This window comes from Hyla sarda, chromosome 2 (assembly GCF_029499605.1).
Source record: "Hyla sarda isolate aHylSar1 chromosome 2, aHylSar1.hap1, whole genome shotgun sequence".
Classification (NCBI taxonomy): domain Eukaryota; kingdom Metazoa; phylum Chordata; class Amphibia; order Anura; family Hylidae; genus Hyla; species Hyla sarda.
In genome coordinates, this window is record NC_079190.1 from 419,325,891 (window position 1) to 419,345,236 (window position 19,346).

Below are 19,346 nucleotides of genomic sequence, written 5' to 3' on the forward strand. Positions count from 1 at the left end.
AAGCCAAACTAGGTTTTGTCGGGCGTTTTGAAAATCCAGCCTCTGAGCCCAAAATTGCTGAAAAACGCCAAAAGGATAAAAAAAACGGTAAACTGAAAAACGCCAAGTGAATCTGGCATTTTGCAGTTTACTATTGACTTGCAGCTAACATCTGGACGCGGCGTTTTTTCACAGAAAAGACGTTGTGTGGGAAAATTAGCATTTTTTACGGCGTTTTTGCAAAAAAACCTCAGTGGAGTTCCAGCCTAAGGGTACGTTCACACGAGCGGATTTTTTTGCGGGTTTTCCGCTGCACATTTGAAAGGGGACGGGCTCTTCTCGGCTGTCCTCAGCAGATTTTCCGCTGTGGAATTTACGCTGCGGAAAATCCGCCGCAGTCCCTACTGACTTCAATGGGGCTTGCAGCGGATTTTCTGTAGCGGAAATTCCGCCGCTGAAAATCAGCTGCGGACAGCCGAGAAGAGCCCGTCCCCTTTCAAATGTGCAGCGGAAAACCCGCAAAAAAATCCGCTCGTGTGAACGTACAAGTGCGTATATTGCTGCTTCAGATTTTGGATGCTGTCCATTGACTTCAATCTGCAGATCTTCAGCAGAAAATATGCACGTGTGAACACACCCATCGGGCACGTTTACACGGGCGGATCCACAGTGTATTTTATGCAGCGGATCCACTGACGCTGGACCCCTACAGTGTGCCTCAGGTGTGCCTGCTTGGAACGGCAATCTGCCGCTAGGAGCAGACGAACTGCTGCTTTGTGCGAGTCGCCGCGCGCATGCGCGGTGTACTCGCACATATTGCGGCCACTCCCCCTGCTCCCTGAGCTAGGCCGAGAGCAGTCGCGATATGTGAGTATGCTGCGCAATAGGTGACTCGCACATCACAGAGTGTCTGCTCGTAGCAGACACACCTGAGACACACTGTAGGGGCCATCGTTGGTGGACCCGCAACGTACAGTAAAATACGCTATGGATCTGCCCGTGTAAACAAGCCCTTAGGGTACATTTACTGAGAGTTTACCACAGTTTTTGCTTTGTGGATTTTTCACAGCAGAAAATCCACAGCGGATCCCATTGAGGTTAGTGTAATCTGCTGCGGATATTTGGCTGAGGAGATTCTGCTGTGATAAATCTGCAGTGGGAAAATCAAACTCACAGCTGGAAACTGGTGGTTAACCTGCCCGTGTAAACATATCCTTACACAGGGAAATATTGACCTAATAAGCTAATGTCAAATTTGATTGCATTTGCCAGATTACCAGTAAAAGCAAGGAATCTGTTTGGGAATTCACCAAAGGACTTCTGGACGCCTGGTCAGGATGGATTGTCATGCTTCTTATTGGACTGCTGGCAGGTATGGTACTACTCCTTACATTTGTGGGAACACTGGGGGACATGTATCAATAATGATGTAGCAATGTGTGATTTTATGTATGTTTTTTTGCATCAAATGGAGCATATTTGCGCCAAAATTATCAATTGTCGTACGCAAGTTTGTAATTTTGGCACAAATGTAGCCCTACAAAAGGTGCAGACCCCAGAATTCCAGGCAGTAAATCTGACTTTGGGACATTCTATTGTTGTAACTATTTTCTCTGTCACTTTATTCATGGTGTAGATTTGCGCCTAAATGAAGGTATTTGCGCCTAAACTTGCGCCAAATCAAAAAGTCGCAATTAATGAATTCCAGACCAAAGAATGATTGTAACTGAAATCATGACTAACAAAGTGAAATCAGTGATTTTGTTCTAAACCATTTGGCGCAATTGTTTGTCGCAAGAAGTGACATAAAAGGAAATTTGAGACAAATCACAGTAAAAAAAACAGGGTAAAACCCTTCATACATACCCCCCACTGTCACTAGAGTTGAGCAAACTTACAGTAAATTGGCTCGTAGCGAACCTCGCAGCTTGGCTGTTTATTACTTTAGTCTGCGTAAATTAGTTCAGCTTTCCAAGGGCTCTGTTTGCCTGGAAAAGTCTGGGATGACAGTTTTAGGTCTCAGGCCTTAGGCCTGGGATGACAGTCTTAGGTCTCAGGCCTTAGGTCTGGGATGACCGTCTTAGGTCTCAGGTCTTAGGTCTGGGATGACAGTCTTAGGTCTCAGGCCTTAGGTCTGGGATGACCGTCTTAGGTCTCAGGTCTTAGGTCTGGGATGACAGTCTTAGGTCTCAGGTCTTAGGTCTGGGATGACAGTCTTAGGTCTCAGGTCTTAGGTCTGGGATGACAGTCTTAGGTCTCAGGTCTTAGGTCTGGGATGACAGTCTTAGGTCTCAGGTCTTAGGTCTGGGATGACAGTCTTAGGTCTCAGGTCTTAGGTCTGGGATGACAGTCTTAGGTCTCAGGCCTTAGGTCTGGGATGACCGTCTTAGGTCTCAGGTCTTAGGTCTGGGATGACAGTCTTAGGTCTCAGGTCTTAGGTCTGGGATGACAGTCTTAGGTCTCAGGTCTTAGGTCTGGGATGACAGTCTTAGGTCTCCTAAGTTATCAACAGCCGAACTGCGAGGTTCGTTATGAGCCAATTTACTGTAAGTTCGCTCAACTCTGACTGTCACTATTGCTCAGGAGCCTGTAGACATGATTCCTTCAGTGGCACATGTAGTCACCAGCACATCTTGTCTGTAGGTTCCCCCTGTGGGCATGGTGTCGTGGAGGCAGTGGTTGCTGCCGGTTAGGGACCCACTCTGAATAGGTGGCCTTGACGTGGCGAGTGGGCTTGTACTTTTTGATCAAAATGTATACTAACAACCTGTTACTTTTTTAAATTATGCTGAGAAGCAAGTAGATCAAAATACAAATGGTGGATGTGCGGCTGTGTTTCTCTTTGTGTTGTCTGTAGACATCTGTATGGACATTTATTATTATGTGAGTGATATATGGAGGACACCAAAGTACAGGTTCTAAGTGTACGGCCACTTGCATTGTAAGAGCTATAGATTTTCAGTAGTGGAAAATAGACATGTGCAATTCGGTTCGGCACGAATGTCTAATTTACCGAATTTTACCGTTTTCGGGCATTCGGACCAATCCGAATGCATGAAAACATATTTTGAACATTCCCGAATAGCCACGATAATACGAATAGCACAATAACGAATGCATTCGTTATTTACCGAATGCATGCGGTAAATAACAAATTCATTCATTATCAGTAAACGAATGTAAAGAATTCATTCTAATAACACAAATTATAAAAAGGATACAGATATGGTTTGATTTTTCGGATACATTCGGTAAATCTTTTTATTCTTTTTTGGACTTTAGCGATCCTAAAAAATTATGGAGTTACCTTTTTTTATTAAAGTTTCGTAGGGTACCATAAAAAAATAATAATAAAAAAGATACAGTAGTGATGGAAAAAATTATATCTAACAAAATGTATCTTTTTTATTATGAAATGTTTATAAATTTTTAAACAGGGATCAATTTATGTGAGCGTGTAAAGCACAAAAAATGTAGCCGACAATAATAAAAATGTAGTGTGTGTGCGTGTTTTTCACTTTTTTTAAAACATTTTTTAGGTAGTACTACTAATCCCAGCATGGAACACACTCTTCCATGATGGGGATAGTAGTTACCTGTACTAATTGACAGATCGCCGGGTCCCTTGCGATCCTCTTGTATAATGTATAGATGCGGCGGCCGCTCTTCTATGGTCCCCTGCACTCACGTATATATACACCTATTCATATTTCCCGCAGCTGTGATTGGCCAGGTGGTTCCAGTCAATCACAGCTCTCTGTGAGAAATAGGAATATGTGTATATATACGGCCGTGCAGGGGACCATAGGTGAACGGCCGCCGCATCCATACATTATACAGGAGCATCACAGCGGGTGTCTGGAGTGATACCCGCAGTGATCTTTCCTTTACTACAAGTACTACTACTCCCAACATGGAGTACACTCTGCTCCATGCTGGGAGCTGTAGCACCTGCATTAATAGACAGATCGCAGCGGGTGTCAGAAGTTACATTCGCTGCGATATGTCTATTAATGCAGGTACTACAGCTCCCAGCATGGAGCAGAGTGTGCAGAGTGTGCTCCATGTTGGGAGCATTAGTACCTGCAGTAAGGGACAGATCCCAGGGATGTCACTCCTCCTGACACCCCCTGCGATCGTCCTTATGTGAATGTCGGGATCAGCTGTTCTCAGGGCTACAGAGCCGGGAGAACAGCTGACGCTGAGCCATAGGTATACATCGTATATCTACTGCCCAGCAAGAACTTACAGTGAGCCTGCAATGTGTATACATGTGTATTTCTTATATATATAAGAAAAAAAACACTCCCCCACAGCCCTCGTTAACAATTTTTTAAAAGAAAAAAAATTATCTGCCGTAATCCATCGATTCCGCAGTAATCCTCTGCATACACGGATCTGAAACGAGAAGAAAAAAAACACAAAAATTGGTTATGACATTTTTGGTGCTGTCCGCTGGGGATAGCACCCATGATGCAATGTCTACCCAAACAGGGAGCCACCAATTGGTGCACAACTACAACTCCCAGCATGCCCAGACAGCCTTTGGCTGTCTGGGCATGCTGGGAGTTGTAGTTTAGCAACAGCTGGAGTCTCCCTGTCTGGGTAGACACTGCCAGAAGGGTCTGTTCACATTATACAAAACGGACAATGTGAACAGAGCTTCAGATTAACTAGCCTTGTTCCCTTCTGTAGCTCTGCCCCCTAATGGCGTCATCACTAGGGGGCGGAGCTACACGGACCTGCCCGGTACTCGAGGGAAGTAAGAGGACTTTGTCTTCTGTATACACTATATACAGCTATCTATAGATAGCTGTATATAGTGTATACCGCCCAAAGGGTTAACCTACACTGTCCAGCAGTGTAAGTTAAAGGGGTAGTCCAGTGGTGAAAAACTTATCCCCTATCCTAAGGATAGGGGATAAGTTTGAGATCGCGGGGGTCCGACCGCTGGGGCCCCCTGCGATCTCTCTGTACGGTGGCCATGCTCTCCGACCAGATAGCGGGTGTCGACTTCCGCACGAATGGCGGCCGACACGCCCCCTCAATACAACTCTATGGCAGAGCCGGAGATTGCCGAAGGCAGCGCTTCGACTCTGCCATAGAGTTGTATTGAGGGGGCGTGTCAGCCGCCGCTTTGTGCGGAGGTCGACACGCCCCCTTCCCGCGGGCTGTCGAGGCTCCGTACAGGAGATCGCAGGGGGCCCCAGTGGTCGGACCCCCCACGATCTCAAACTTATCCCCTATCCTTAGGATAGGGGATAAGTTGTTCACCACTGGGTCACCACTGGACTACTCCTTTAACTCTTCCCTTGCTGGGCTTGCGCATAACACACAGCTCAGCGAGGGGTTAAGTGAGCCAGCAATGTGTATAATGTATACACATTGAAGGCTCACTGTAAGTTCTTGCTGGGCAGTAGATATACGATGTATACCTACGGCTCAGGATCAGCTGTTCTCCCGGCTCTGTAGCCCTGAGAACAGTTGATCCCGACATTCACATGGAAGATTCACAAGGACGATCGCAGCGGGTGTCAGGAGGAGTGACATCCGCTATGATCTGTCCCGTACTGCAGGTACTAATACCCCCAACATGGAGCACACTCTGCTCCATGCTGGGAGCTGTAGTACCTGCATTAATAGACATATCGCAGCGAGTGTAACTTCTGACACCCGCTGCGATCTGTCTATTAATGCAGGTACTACAGCTCCCAGCATGGAGCAGAGTGTACTCCATGTTGGGAGTAGTAGTACTTGTAGTAAAGGAAAGATCACTGCGGGTATCACTCCTGACACCCGCTGTGATGCTCCTGTATAATGTATGGATGCAGCGGCCGCTCTCCTATGGTCCCCTGCAGGGCAATATATATATACACATATTCCTATTTCTCACAGAGAGCTGTGATTGGCTGGAACCATCTGGCCAATCACAGCACTGCGGGAAATATGAATATGTGTATATATACGTGAGTGCAGGGGACCATAGAAGAGCGGCCGCCGCATCTATACATTGTACAAGAGGATCGCAAGGGACCCCTGCGATCTGTCAATTAGTACAGGTAACTACTACTCCCATCATGGAAGAGTGTGTTCCATGCTGGGAGTAGTAGTACTACCTAAAAAATGTTTTTTAAAAAAGTGAAAAACACGCACACAATACATTTTTATTATTGTCGGCTACATTTTTAGTGCTTTACCCGCTCACATAAATTGATCCCTGTTTAAAAATTAATAAACATTTCATAATAAAAAAGATACATTTCGTTAGATATAATTTTTTCCATCACTACTGTATCTTTTTTATTATTATTTTTTTTATGGTACCCTACGAAATTTTAATAAAAAAGGTATCTCCATAATTTTTTAGGATTGCTAAAGTCCAAAAAAGAATAAAAAGATTTACCGAATGTACCCGAATACCGAATGTATCCGAAAAAAAATCAACACGAATACCCGAATACCGAATGTATCCGAAAAATCTAAATTGAAAATATTACCGAACCCAAAATTTTTTCGAAAACGAAAAAACCAAACGAAACGAAAATTTTTCTAGTGCACAAGTCTAGTGGAAAATCCACCACATTACTGCACCAAACTCCACAGCAAAAAACCTGCACCAAATCATGAAGATTGTGGATTTCCTGTTGCAGATTATGCAAATTAAGGGGGACATTTATGAAACATTGCTTTTGTAGTCAATTTTTTTGTAATTTTTTTTTCAACTACTGTTTTGCTTACATGCAACAAACTTATTATTCTGTCGCACGTAAGCAAAAGTGAGAAAATCCCTCCACATAAGCAAAAGCTGTGAGGTAAGCGCCGGAGATTGCTCTGCTGTTCCCGTGTTAGCTAAAGAGGTGTTTCTTTGGTGTCCTCACTTGTTTCTCGGGCTCAAAATCTTCTAGCGTTGCCTAAGCCATTGTGATGGCACAAGTAGGTGGTAATAGGAGGTCCAAATCCAAACACATTTCCCAGCCTAGTGCCACGGAAGAAATATTCTAAAGTATGTCGTCCGCCATTGCCACAACACAACCTGTAGGAGACTCTATTCCATCAAACTCACCCAATAAATTTGGCAAATATATTTTGAGTTTTAAGTGAATAAAAAAGGTTCTAATGCTTTTTTTTGTCATTATTCTTTTTATTTTTAAAATAGAAGTTTAAATTATGTTTTAGCAAGCAAAGATTGGAATTAGCTTGAGTAGAAGAGGTTGATTATGGCAATCAGTATCAAAAGAAAAAAGCCCCCAAAAAATAAAAAATTTCACATACAGTGCATGAAAGTAAGCATTAAAAATTAATAATGTAGTTATAACACACTTTCATAAAAAAAAAAAAAAAAAAAAAAAGAAGAAGAATACTATCAATAAAAGAGGACAAATCATTTTAGAGGATGCAAGGCATTTTAGTAAGCCAGGAATGTGCTGGAGTAACTTTAAATGGGCACTCTCATTAAAACTAATTTTTGCTATTGCACTAATGAAGTTTTCTATGTTTTATTTGTGCTCAAAAAAGCTCAAGAGCACATTTTCCCCCAACTCATACACAGACTTTGGACCAAAGTCCAAACACAGGAAGTGCCGCCTGGAGTGCTGAGGGGTGTCCAACCAACAGCATATGGCAGTTATGTGTGAGAGGAGCTATGATTGGATGAGGCTGGACACCCCCCCCCCCCTCAGCACTCCAGGCGGCACTTCCTGTGTTTGGACTTTGGTCCAAAGTCTGTGTATGAGATGGAGGAAAATGTGCTCTTGAGCTTTTTTAAGCACAAATAAAACATAGAAAACTTCATTTTTTTTAAACAAAGTATATTAGAAATATTTTTCATTTACCATAAGGAGGGCAATAGCAAAAATTAGTTTTAATGAGAGTTACCCTTTAGGCAAAGTTTTCCACTATAGCGACTTTTTAGCGACAGTCGCATTCGATAAATCTCTTACTACTGCATGTCAATTTCTAAAACTTGCTTGCATAAGCAAAAATCTATTTTCTTGCTTTTCTCGCTCTTAGGGATGATTGTCGCACAGAAAATTGCGTAGTCGCAGTTGCAACTTTTTAGCGAAAATTATGTGAAAGAAAAAACAGGTGAAAGGGGTTATCCAGGAAAAAACTTTTTTTTTAATATATATATATATATATATATATATATATATATATATATATATATATGTATATCAACTGGCTCCAGTAAGTTAAACAGATTTGTAAATTACTTCTATTAAAAAATCTTAATCCTTTCAGTACTTATGAGCTTCTGAAGTTAAGGTTGTTCTTTTCTGTCTAAGTGCTCTCTGATGACACGTGTCTCGGGAACCACCCAGTTTAGAAGCAAATTCCCATAGCAAACCTCTTTTAAAAGAGGTTTGCTATGGGAATTTGCTTCTAAACTGGGTGGTTCCCGAGACACGTGTCATCAGAGAGCACTTAGACAGAAAAGAACAACCTTAACTTCAGAAGCTCATAAGTACTGAAAGGATTAAGATTTTTTAATAGAAGTAATTTACAAATCTGTTTAACTTTCTGGAGCCAGTTGATATATATATATATATATATATATATATATATATATATATATATATATATATATAAAGTTTTTTCCTGGAATACCCCTTTAGTGCTTTCATAAATGTCCCCCTAAATGTTACTACTTAATAACAGCATTTCCACATTCCAACATTTATTTCAGATTTTGATTTCCCCACTGAAGTCAAGTGTTAACAGGTTAAATCTTCAGTTTTACCGGCACAGCTGGTATTTTGGCCACCCTGCCTGTATTTTTATATGAAAAATACCGGCAATGCAATGGCCGGTATTTATCCAACCAGTCCTCCAACTCCCGGAATGTTGCACTATATAGTTGCACTAGTATAGAAGTATATAATATAGGTAAGTGTTTCCCAACCAGAGAGCCGCCAGCTGTTGCCAAACTACAACTCCCAGCATGACCGGACAGCCAACGGCTGTCCGGGCATGCTGGGAGTTGTGGTTTGGCAACAGCTGGAGGCACCCCTGGTTGGGATACCCTGGCTTGTACTATATACTACTATATAGTCCAACATGTTGGGAGTTGTATTTTTCATTCGGCGCAGCTGCTGAGCCACAGGCTGTATCACTGCATGCTGGGAGTTGTAGTTAGTAACTGCAACACCTGAATTTAATTTTAAAAAAAAAGCGATCAAAATGTCACATCAAAACAAAAATGGTAATGTTCAAAACTACAGATCGGGGTGCAAAAAATGAGCCCGAATAAGGACAAATAAAAATGTTATAGACGTCAGAATAGGACAAAATTTCCCTCGCATACGTGTATCCTGTGATGTCACGCATATATAATTAATTATGCAAATTAGAATGGCCAGTATATTTTTTTTTCTTTTTTTTGCAAGAAAAGTGGCAGCCCTAGACATGCAGGTCACTTCTACATGGATTTTTTTTTTTATCTAATTCACTTTGCTGCGACTGTGTGACCCACCATAAGGTCTGGTGTAGGTAAAGTGTCAATGTCATGCGTCCTCAGTAAACATGGAATTTGTTAGGTGTAAGTAGATTTAATAAATAATGTAGTGTCTGTTTACCATATGCTCTGGGAAATCTTATTATGCCGAGACCCCTATTACCGTATTTTTCGCCCTATAGGACGCACCGGCGTATAAGACGCACCCAATTTATAGGTGCAAAATCTAAGAAAATAAAGATTCTGAACCCAACAGTGGTCTTCAACCTGCGGACTTCCAGATGTTGCAAAACTACAACTCCCAGCATGCCCGGACAGCCGTTGGTTGTCCGGATGCGCTGGGAGTTGTAGTTTTGCAACATCTGGAGGTCCGCAGGTTGAAGACCACTGGTATAGGAGGTAATACTCTCGTGTCCCCACCGCTCCGGACCCATCACCGCTGCCCTGGATGTCGCTCCATCGCTGTCGCTGCGTCCCCGTGGTGTCCCCGACGCTCCGTACTTCTTCTTCCCCGGGATCCACGCTCTCCCTCGCCATCATCACGCCGCCGTCATCACGCCGCTCTGCACGCCGCTCCGCACGCCGCTCCTCACGCCACTCCTCACGCCGCTCCTATTGGATGACGGCGTGCGCGACGACGTGATGACGTCGAAGGAGAGCGCAGGGGATCCCGGCACGGAGAAGACACCGAGGAGGCAGGTAAGGTCCCTCCCGGTGACCTGTCAGCTGTTCGGGACGCCGCGATTTCACCACGGCGGTCCCGAACAGCCCGACTGAGCAGCCGGGTTAGTGTTATTTTCACTTCAGACGCGGCGGTCAGCTTTGATCGCCACGTCTGAAGGGTTAATACAGGGCATCACCGCAATCGGTGATGTCCTGTATTAGCGGCGGGTCCCGGCCGTTGATGGCCGCAGGGACCGCCGCGATAGGACAGGGTTTAATGTGTATTTGCCGTATAAGACGCACCAACTTTTACCCCCCAGTTTTGGGGAAGAAAAAGTGCGTCTTATACGGCAAAAAATACGGTACTTCATAGGAGACAAAAGACTGGCATCTATTTAGACAGTATACGTCAGTAATTTACTGTATGAAATAGCACAGAAAGCTCCACTATTCCATAGAGCAGTGGTCTTCAACCTGCAGACCTCCAGATGTTGCAAAACTACAACTCCCAGCATGCCCGGACAGCCAACGGCTGTCCGGGCATGCTGGGAGTTGTAGTTTTGCAACATTTGGAGGTTTGCAGGTAGAGACCACTGCCATAGAGTGTATACCATACAGTATGGCCAGCATTTATCATTGTAGGTGTAAGTGAAGCATTTTTTTACACCTTTTTTTGTGTGTAGGAGCAGCAAATGTATTAAATGGTCACAGAGCATATGATACATTTTGTGCAGATAAACATTTTCAGAAATTTCTCTCTTCACATACACCAAAAAGCTACGCAAGGTCTGGGATGGCGTAGTTTTAGACACTTTTCAGTGGCTTTGCGCCTTTTTTGCGCTTTTTTTTTACAAAAAGGCGCAGTTGATAAATTTCAGTCCACGGCAGACGCTGAATTGAAAAGCGTGTACTGCTACTCCAAAATATCTGGAATGACTAAAATATCCTACCACCAAAAGGCGCAAAATTACACACAGTGCGCCAAAATAGCGCCTTTTGTACGGAGAAAAATAGGCGTAAACTCATTGATAAATGTCGGCCTATATGTTTTTATTTATTTTTTTATACAAAAGTGTCTATGTATGACAGATACCGCTGAGTAACATCCATCAGATGTATATGTAGGTAATGTAGACACGTCATTCTATTTCATGATGACTGTATAATAGTGTAGACAGATATGTGAGTATATTACTTACATTGTATAAAATATATTGTGAAGCAGACACAACTAGCATGATTACCGTATTTTTCGTCGTATAAGACGCACTTTTTCTTCCCCAAAACTGGGGGGAAAAAGTTGGTGCGTCTTATACAGCGAATACACCCCTATCGCGGCGGTCCCTGCGGCCATCAACGGCCGGGTGATGCCCTGTATTAACCCTTCAGACGCGGCAATCAAAGCTGACCGCCGCATCTGAAGGGAAAGTGACACTAACCCGGCTGTTTAGTCGGGCTGTTCGGGACCGCCGCGATTTCACCGCGGCGGTCCCGAACAGCCCGACTGAGCAGCCGGGTTAGTGTTATTTTCACTTCAGACGCGGCGGTCAGCTTTGATCGCCACGTCTGAAGGGTTAATACAGGGCATCACCGCGATCGGTGATGTCCTGTATTAGCGGCGGGTCCCGGTCGTTGATGGACGCAGGGACCACGACGATACGACAGGGTTTAATGTGTATTTGCAGTATAAGACGCACCAACTTTTACCCCCCAGTTTTGGGGAAGAAAAAGTGCGTCTTATACAGCGAAAAATACGGTACTTCATAGGAGACAAAAGACCGGCATCTATTTAGACAGTATCGTCAGTAATTTACTGTATGAAATAGCACAGAAAGCTCCACTATTCCATAGAGCAGTGGTCTTCAACCTGCAGACCTCCAGATGTTGCAAAACTACAACTCCCAGCATGCCCGGACAGCCGTTGGCTGTCCGGGCATGCTGGGAGTTGTAGTTTTGCAACATTTGGAGGTCTGCAGGTTGGAGACCACTGCCATAGAGTATATACTATACAGTATGGCCAGCATTTATCATTGTAGGTGTAAGTGAAGCATTTTTTTACACCTTTTTTTGTGTGTAGGAGCAGCAAATGTATTAAATGGTCACAGAGCACTTGATAAATTTTGTGCAGATAAACATTTTCAGAAATTTCTCTCTTCACATACACCAAAAAGCTACGCAAGGTCTGGGATGGTGTAGTTTTAGACACTTTTCAGTGGCTTTGCGCCTTTTTTGCGCTTTTTTTTTTTTTTTTACAAAAAGGCGCAGTTGATACATTTCAGTCCACGGCAGACGCTGAATTGAAAAGAGTGTACTGCTACTCCAAAATATCTGGAATGACTAAAATATCCTACCACCAAAAGGCGCAAAATAACACACAGTGCGCCAAAATAGCGCCTTTTGTACGGAGAAAAATAGGCGTAAACTCATTGATAAATGTCGGCCTATATGTTTTTATTTATTTTTTTATACAAAAGTGTCTATGTATGACAGATACCACTGAGTAACATCCATCAGATGTATATGTAGGTAATGTAGACACGTCATTCTATTTCATGATGACTGTATAATAGTGTAGACAGATATGTGAGTATATTACTTACATTGTATAAAATATATTGTGAATCGGACACAACTAGCATGATTACCGTATTTTTCGCCGTATAAGACGCACTTTTGGGGGGAAAAAGTTGGTGCGTCTTATACGGCGAATACACCCCTATCGCGGCGGTCCCTGCGGCCATCAACGGCCGGGACCCGCGGCTAATACAGGACATCGCCGATCGTGGTGATGCCCTGTATTAACCCTTCAGACGCGGCAATCAAAGCTGACCGCCGCGTCTGAAGGGAAAGTGACACTAACCCGGCTGTTTAGTCGGGCTGTTCGGGACCGCCGCAATTTCACCGCGACGGTCCCGAAAAGCCCGACTGAATAGCCGGGTTAGTGCTTACAGGACACCGGGAGGGACCTTACCTGCCTCCTCGGTGTCTTCTCCGTTCAGGGATCCCCTGTATGGCCGGCGCTCTCCTTCCTCGTCATCACGTCGTGCGTCGGCGTGCGTAATGACGTGATGGCGGCGACGGAGAGCGAGGATACCCGGCCGGCAGCAGAGACGTTCCGGAGCGACGGGGACACGGCGACAGCGATGGAGCGACATCCAGGGCAGCGGTGACGGGTCCGGAGCGGCGGGGACACGTGAGTATTACCTCCTATGCAGTGGTCTTCAATCTGCAGACCTCCAGATGTTGCAAAACTACAACTCCCAGCATGCCCGGACAGCCAACGGCTGTCCGGACATGCTGGGAGTTGTAGTTTTGCAACATCTGGAGGTCCGCAGGTTGAAGACCACTAATGGGTTCAAAATCTTTATTTTTTTAGATTTTGCACCTATAAATTGGGTGCGTCTTATACGCCGATGCGTCCTATAGGGCGAAAAACACGGTACACCACACAGGGTATATTGGTATACTCTCTTTCTTAGCATGAAGCTCTGCTGCTCCCAAAAGAGTTCTGTTTATTACAGGAAGTAAATTTGGTTTTTTACAAACTGAGAAAAAGGGGAGGGTGAAATGTAAAATTATGCATCGTTCTATATGCTGATTGGTCATTTGAGCATGGCGTAGCATTAGTCATTATCTTGCAAGTCCTCTTAGCTTAAGATTTCAGCATCTTTCCACAAAGTCCAATGTTTAGACACCACTATTGGGTTCAAAATCTTGAATTTTTTAGATTTTGCACCTAAAAATAGGGTGCGTCTTATACGCCGGTGCGTCCTATAGGGCGAAAAATACGGTACCTGTACAATCAATATAACAACAGTGACGTACATAGAAGAAAGATGGCCCCATAACAAATATTAAAATAGGCCTCCTTTAATGGCATCCTTCATATAAGATAGGGCCAGGGACTATTGATAGGATTCGGATTATTGGGCAGACTAGATGGGCCAAATGGTTCTTATCTGCCCACACATTCTACGTTTCTATGTTTCATCCGATTCTGCCCCCATGATATAAATGTCTTTATTTATGTAATTATTTCTTCTTTCTTTCTACGGCTCAGTGGTCAATACCCCTCGTCCCTCATTCATTTACTGACAATGTAAGTCATTGGAAAGAGGAGTTCTGCACAGTCTCTTACCAATAGAAATAGGAATAGGACCAGCTAGGACTGGGCCCCCTCTCTCCAAGGGCCCCATAGCAGCGGTATGGTCTGCCTTTATGGTACATATGTCCTTGACAACAGAATATTTGTTCCATTATACATTAAAGGGGTATTCCAGGCAAAAACTTTTTTTTTATATATCAACTGGCTCCGGAAATATAAACAGATTTGTAAATTACTTCTATTAAAAAATCTTAATCCTTCCAATAGTTACTAGCTTCTGAAGTTTTCTGTCTAACTGCTCAATGATGATGTCACGTCACGGGAGCTGTGCATGATGGGAAAATATCCCCATAGGAGCTGCACAGCTCCCGGGACGTGAGTCATCAGAAAGCAGTTAGACAGAAAACAGCAACTCAACTTCAGAAGCTAATAACTATTGGAAGGATTAAGATTTTTTTAATAGAAGTAATTTACAAATCTGTTTAACTTTCCGAAGCCAGTTGATATATAAAAAAATGTTTTTGCCTGGAATACCCCTTTAAACCCATAATACATGGAAGTATGATTTGCCTTTTGATCATTAACCAGAGTCACCACAAGATGTCAGTGTTGTTCATGCTATCAGCTGTCTCCCTTGGGTTTCACAGTGTGTGTTGGTCATGTATTTTAGCTTCAGCTGAATATTTACATAGCCAGATAGTTTAGTTTACATTTTTTTTGTTAATTATAGATTTTTTGTTTTTGTTTTAATAATGCATAATACAATTGGTATACAGAGTACACAGTGTATGATCTATGGCTGATCTGCTGCTAGATTGGTGAAAATAAACATACAAGAAGGAACAGCAGAATATTAAAACATAATGTGTAATGTACGGAGACATAGGTCACCCCTTTCCTCTTATATATGATCTGGTGCTGCTAAAATTTGTGTACAGCTTGGAAAACCATACAGATAGGTAGGTAGATAGATAGATAATCTTAAAGGGGTACTCTGGTGGGGAAAAAAATCATATCAACTGGCTCCAGAAAGTTAAAAAGTTAAAATCTTAATCCTTCCAGTACTTATCAGTGCTCCAGGGGAAGTTTTATTGTTCCTTTCTGTCTGACCATAGTGCTCTCTGCTGACACCTCTGTCCATATCAGGAATTGTCCAGTGAAGGAGAGGTTTGCTATGGGGATTTTCTCCTACTCTGGACAGTTCCTGATACAGACAGAGGTGTCAGCAGTAAGCACTGTGGTAAGACAGAAAAGAACAACTCAACTTCCTCTGGAGCATACAGCAACTGATAAGTACTGGGAGGATTAAGATTTTTAATAGAAGTAATTTACATTATTTTTTTTTTTACTTTCTGAAGCCAGTTGGAGTAAGTTGCAATTACTCCCTTGCCCCTCAATACTTTAATGTGCATTGTAAAGAATTATAGCTCATTCACAGGCCATATTACAAAATGTAATACAAAAATGTGAATTCCATTGTATGCCATATTGTGAAGGCATTTACCCTGGTACATACCACCCAGTTTTTGTTAAGAGCAAAGAGGGACATATAGGGCGGAGTGTGCAGTGTGCCGCGGCACCAGTCATGGCTGTCATTTTCCCTTTAAACACTGTTATACAGGCTGTGCAGCGGAGTGTTCTTTCTTCAGTTATTACTTCAGGTTAATACTTCCTTGTATGACACCCTTGTTCCATAGGGTGTCATACTGACCAGTTTTTCCAATAATAAAGTTATTAAAAAGCTGTCAAGATTTTTCTGGTTAAGGCGCAAAACACATTGAGCAGAAACAGTTATATATATATATATATATATATATATATATATATATATATATATAAATTTTATTACTTACTTTTTATTTTCTTCTTGTATTTGTAACATGGAATAAAGCCACCTAATTTTTTTCATTATTTTTGGGACTGCTGCGACTATCTTCTGCTATTTTGCCTGGAGGCTGCTTGCACCCACTTATTTTTCTCTGGTCGTGCTGCTCTTCTGTCTATCTATATATATAAAACTCAACGTGTGTGTGTGTATGTATGTTCCACAAAAACGTCCAAACGGCTAAAGATATTAACATGAAACTTGGCACACATGTTACTTATATGTCAACAACAAACATAGCATAGGTGATTTAACCCTTACTCACCCCCATTTGCCAGGGGCGGGGTTTATGTTTAAAGTCCCATACAAGTCAATGGGAAATATATGTTACTGCATAACTTTCAAACGGCTGGAGATATTTCGATAAAACTCGATAGTTAATTTAACCCTTAACTACCCCCATTTGTGAGTGTCGGGGTTTTTGTTACATTTCCCATTGATTTGCATGGGACTTTAATGTTCCCACATAACTTCCGTACAGCTGGAGATATTTGAATACCTGGTACACATGTTACAGGTTGGGGGGATAGGAGGTCGGGATAGGAGGTCGGGATAGAAGGTCGGGATAGAAGGTCGGGATAGGAGGTCGGGATAGGAGGTCGGCATAGGAGGACCGGGATAGGAGGACCGGGATAGGAGGACCGGGATAGGAGGACGGGATAGGAGGACGGGATAGGAGAACGGGATAGGAGGACTGGATAAGAGGTCGGGATAGGAGGTTGGGATAGGAGGTTGGGATAGATGGACTAGGAGGATGGGATAGGAGGTCAGGATAGGAGGACCGGGATAGGTGGACGGGATAGGACGTCGGGAGGTCGGGATAGGAGGACGTGATAGGAGGACGGGATAGGAGGTCGGGATAGGAGGTCAGGATAGGAGGTCGGGATAGGAGGTCGAGATAGAAGGCTGGGATAGATGGACTGGATAGGAGGACGGGATAGGAGATCGGGATAGGAGGTCGAGATAGGAGGACGGGACAGGAGGATGGGATAGGAGGTCTGGATATGAGGACAGGATATGAGGTTGGGATATGACAACAATATGTGAGGATGGAATATGAAGTCAAAAGCTTCCTCCTTTGTTTATTTTCCTCCCCAACAAGGATTAGAAAGGAAAAACCGGGCAACGCCGGGTACTCAGCTAGTATATATATAAAATTTGTGCTTACTTTTTATGTTTTTTTTTATTTTTCTACTTGTCATATTAGTTCAAGAACTGCCAAAAAACAGAAGGGATATCACGTGGGACTATGCTGTAGAGCAGTGGTCTTCAACCTGCGGACCTCCAGATGTTGCAAAACTACAACTCCTAGCATGCCCGGACAGCCATTGGCTGTCCGGGCATGCTGGGAGTTGTAGTTTTGCAACATCTGGATGTCCGCAGGTTGAAGACCACTGCTGTAGAGTAACTCTCATTAGCTATACTGTACTTCCTCACTTTCATAGTTTAGTATCTATGGTTTATTGTATATTTAAAAATTGTGTTTATACATCAGTGGTGCCCAATGTATAATATTGTTCATATACTCTCTAGGTACTTTAGCGGGTGTTATAGACTTGGCCGTGGACTGGATGACTGACCTTAAAGAGGGAATATGTCTTAATGGGTTCTGGTTTAGCCATGAACAATGCTGCTGGACATCAGATGAAGCCACCTTTGATGACCGGGATAAATGCCCTCAGTGGCAGAAATGGTCGGAATTGATGATTGATAAATCAGAGGTAACATTTGCATGTCCTGTTACTAAAATTATAAATAAAAAAAACTGCTTAATATCTATTATTTTTTGGGGTTCTTTATCAGCAGTAACTAGACCATAAAATAGTAAATAATAAAAAGTTTATTATAATCCAAATAACATCTCACATGAATGGAGATCAGTATACAGAGAATTCCATAGGTCTCCACTGAGTAGGAGAAGCTTGTGTGGCGCTCACCCGTGCATTTAAGATTACCATTAATTGAAGTCATGGACACCAACATAATAAATAGGAAAAAGTACACAGAGAGTATAGGACATATTTCCCCCTTTAAAGGGGTACTCCGCTGGAAACATCTTATCCCCTATCCAAAGCATAGTTGATAAGATGTTAGATCGCGGGGGTCCCGCTGCTGGGGACTCCCACAATCTCCGGCACGACACCCCTGTAAGGTGCGTGGAGCGAACTCTGCTCCGTGCCCGATGACTGGTGATGCAAGCCGCCACGCCCCCTCAATTCATGTCTATGGGAGGAGGCGTGACGGCTATGTACTAGCCGTCACGCCCCCTCCCATAGACATAAATGGAGGAGGCATGGCATGATGTCACGAACACGAAAGCTGCAAGCTTCTGTGTTCCAGACTCTGCCGCTGCCAGCCTGTAGATCGTGGGGGTCCCCAGAGGTGGGACACCCGCGATCTAACATTTTATACCCTATCCATTGGATAGGGGATAAGATATTTCTAACAGAGTACCCACAATGTCAACACAATGTGAATCCAAGTCAATCACACTTCTGTGAAATCACACTGTCCACTCAGGAAGAACACTGATTGACAATCAATTTCACATGCTATTGTGCAAATGGAACAGACAACAGGTGGAAATTATAGGCAATAAACAAAACACCCCCAATAAAGGAGCGGTTCTGCAGGTGGTGCCCACAGACCACTTCTCAGTTCCTATGCTTCCTGGCTGACGTTTTGGTCACTTTTGAATGCTGGCGGTGCTTTTACTCTAGTGGTAGCATGAGACAGAATCTACAACCCATACAAGTGGCTCAGGTAGTGCAGCTCATCCAGGCTGACACATCAGTGCAAGCTGTGGCAAGAAGGTTTGCTGTGTCTGTCAGCGTAGTGTCCAGAGCATGGAGGTGCTTCCAGGAAATAGGCCAGAACATCAGGAGACGTGGAGGAGGCCATAGGAGGGCAACAACCCAGAAGAAGGAACACTACCTCCGCCATTGTGCAAGGAGGAGCAAGAGGAGCATTGCCTCCGCCTTTGTGCTAGGAGGAGCAAGAGGAGCATTGCAGAGCCCTGCATTTGTCCACTCAAACGGTCAGAAACAGACTCCATGAGGGTGGTATGAGGGCCCGACATTAACAGGTGGGGGTTGTGTTTACAGCCCAACACCGTGCAGGACGTTTGGCATTTGCCAGAGAACACCAGGATTGGCAAATTTGCCACTGGCGCCCTGTGCTCTTCACAGATGAAAGCAGGTTCACACTGAGCACATGTGACAGAGTCTGGAGACGCCGTGGAGAACGTTCTGCCACCTGCA

General features: G+C 43.6%; 1 protein-coding gene across 2 annotated transcripts in view; it reads left to right on the forward strand.

Moving 5' to 3' along the window:
- The window catches only part of CLCN4 (chloride voltage-gated channel 4), an 81,026-nt gene that overhangs the window by 11,294 nt on the left and 50,386 nt on the right, over positions 1–19,346 (forward strand). For both annotated transcript variants that reach the window (XM_056558886.1, XM_056558885.1), the window contains 2 exons: positions 1,252–1,351; positions 17,620–17,807. In XM_056558886.1, coding sequence (XP_056414861.1) covers positions 1,252–1,351; positions 17,620–17,807 — 288 coding nt within the window. The remainder of the gene's footprint in view (positions 1–1,251; positions 1,352–17,619; positions 17,808–19,346) is intronic.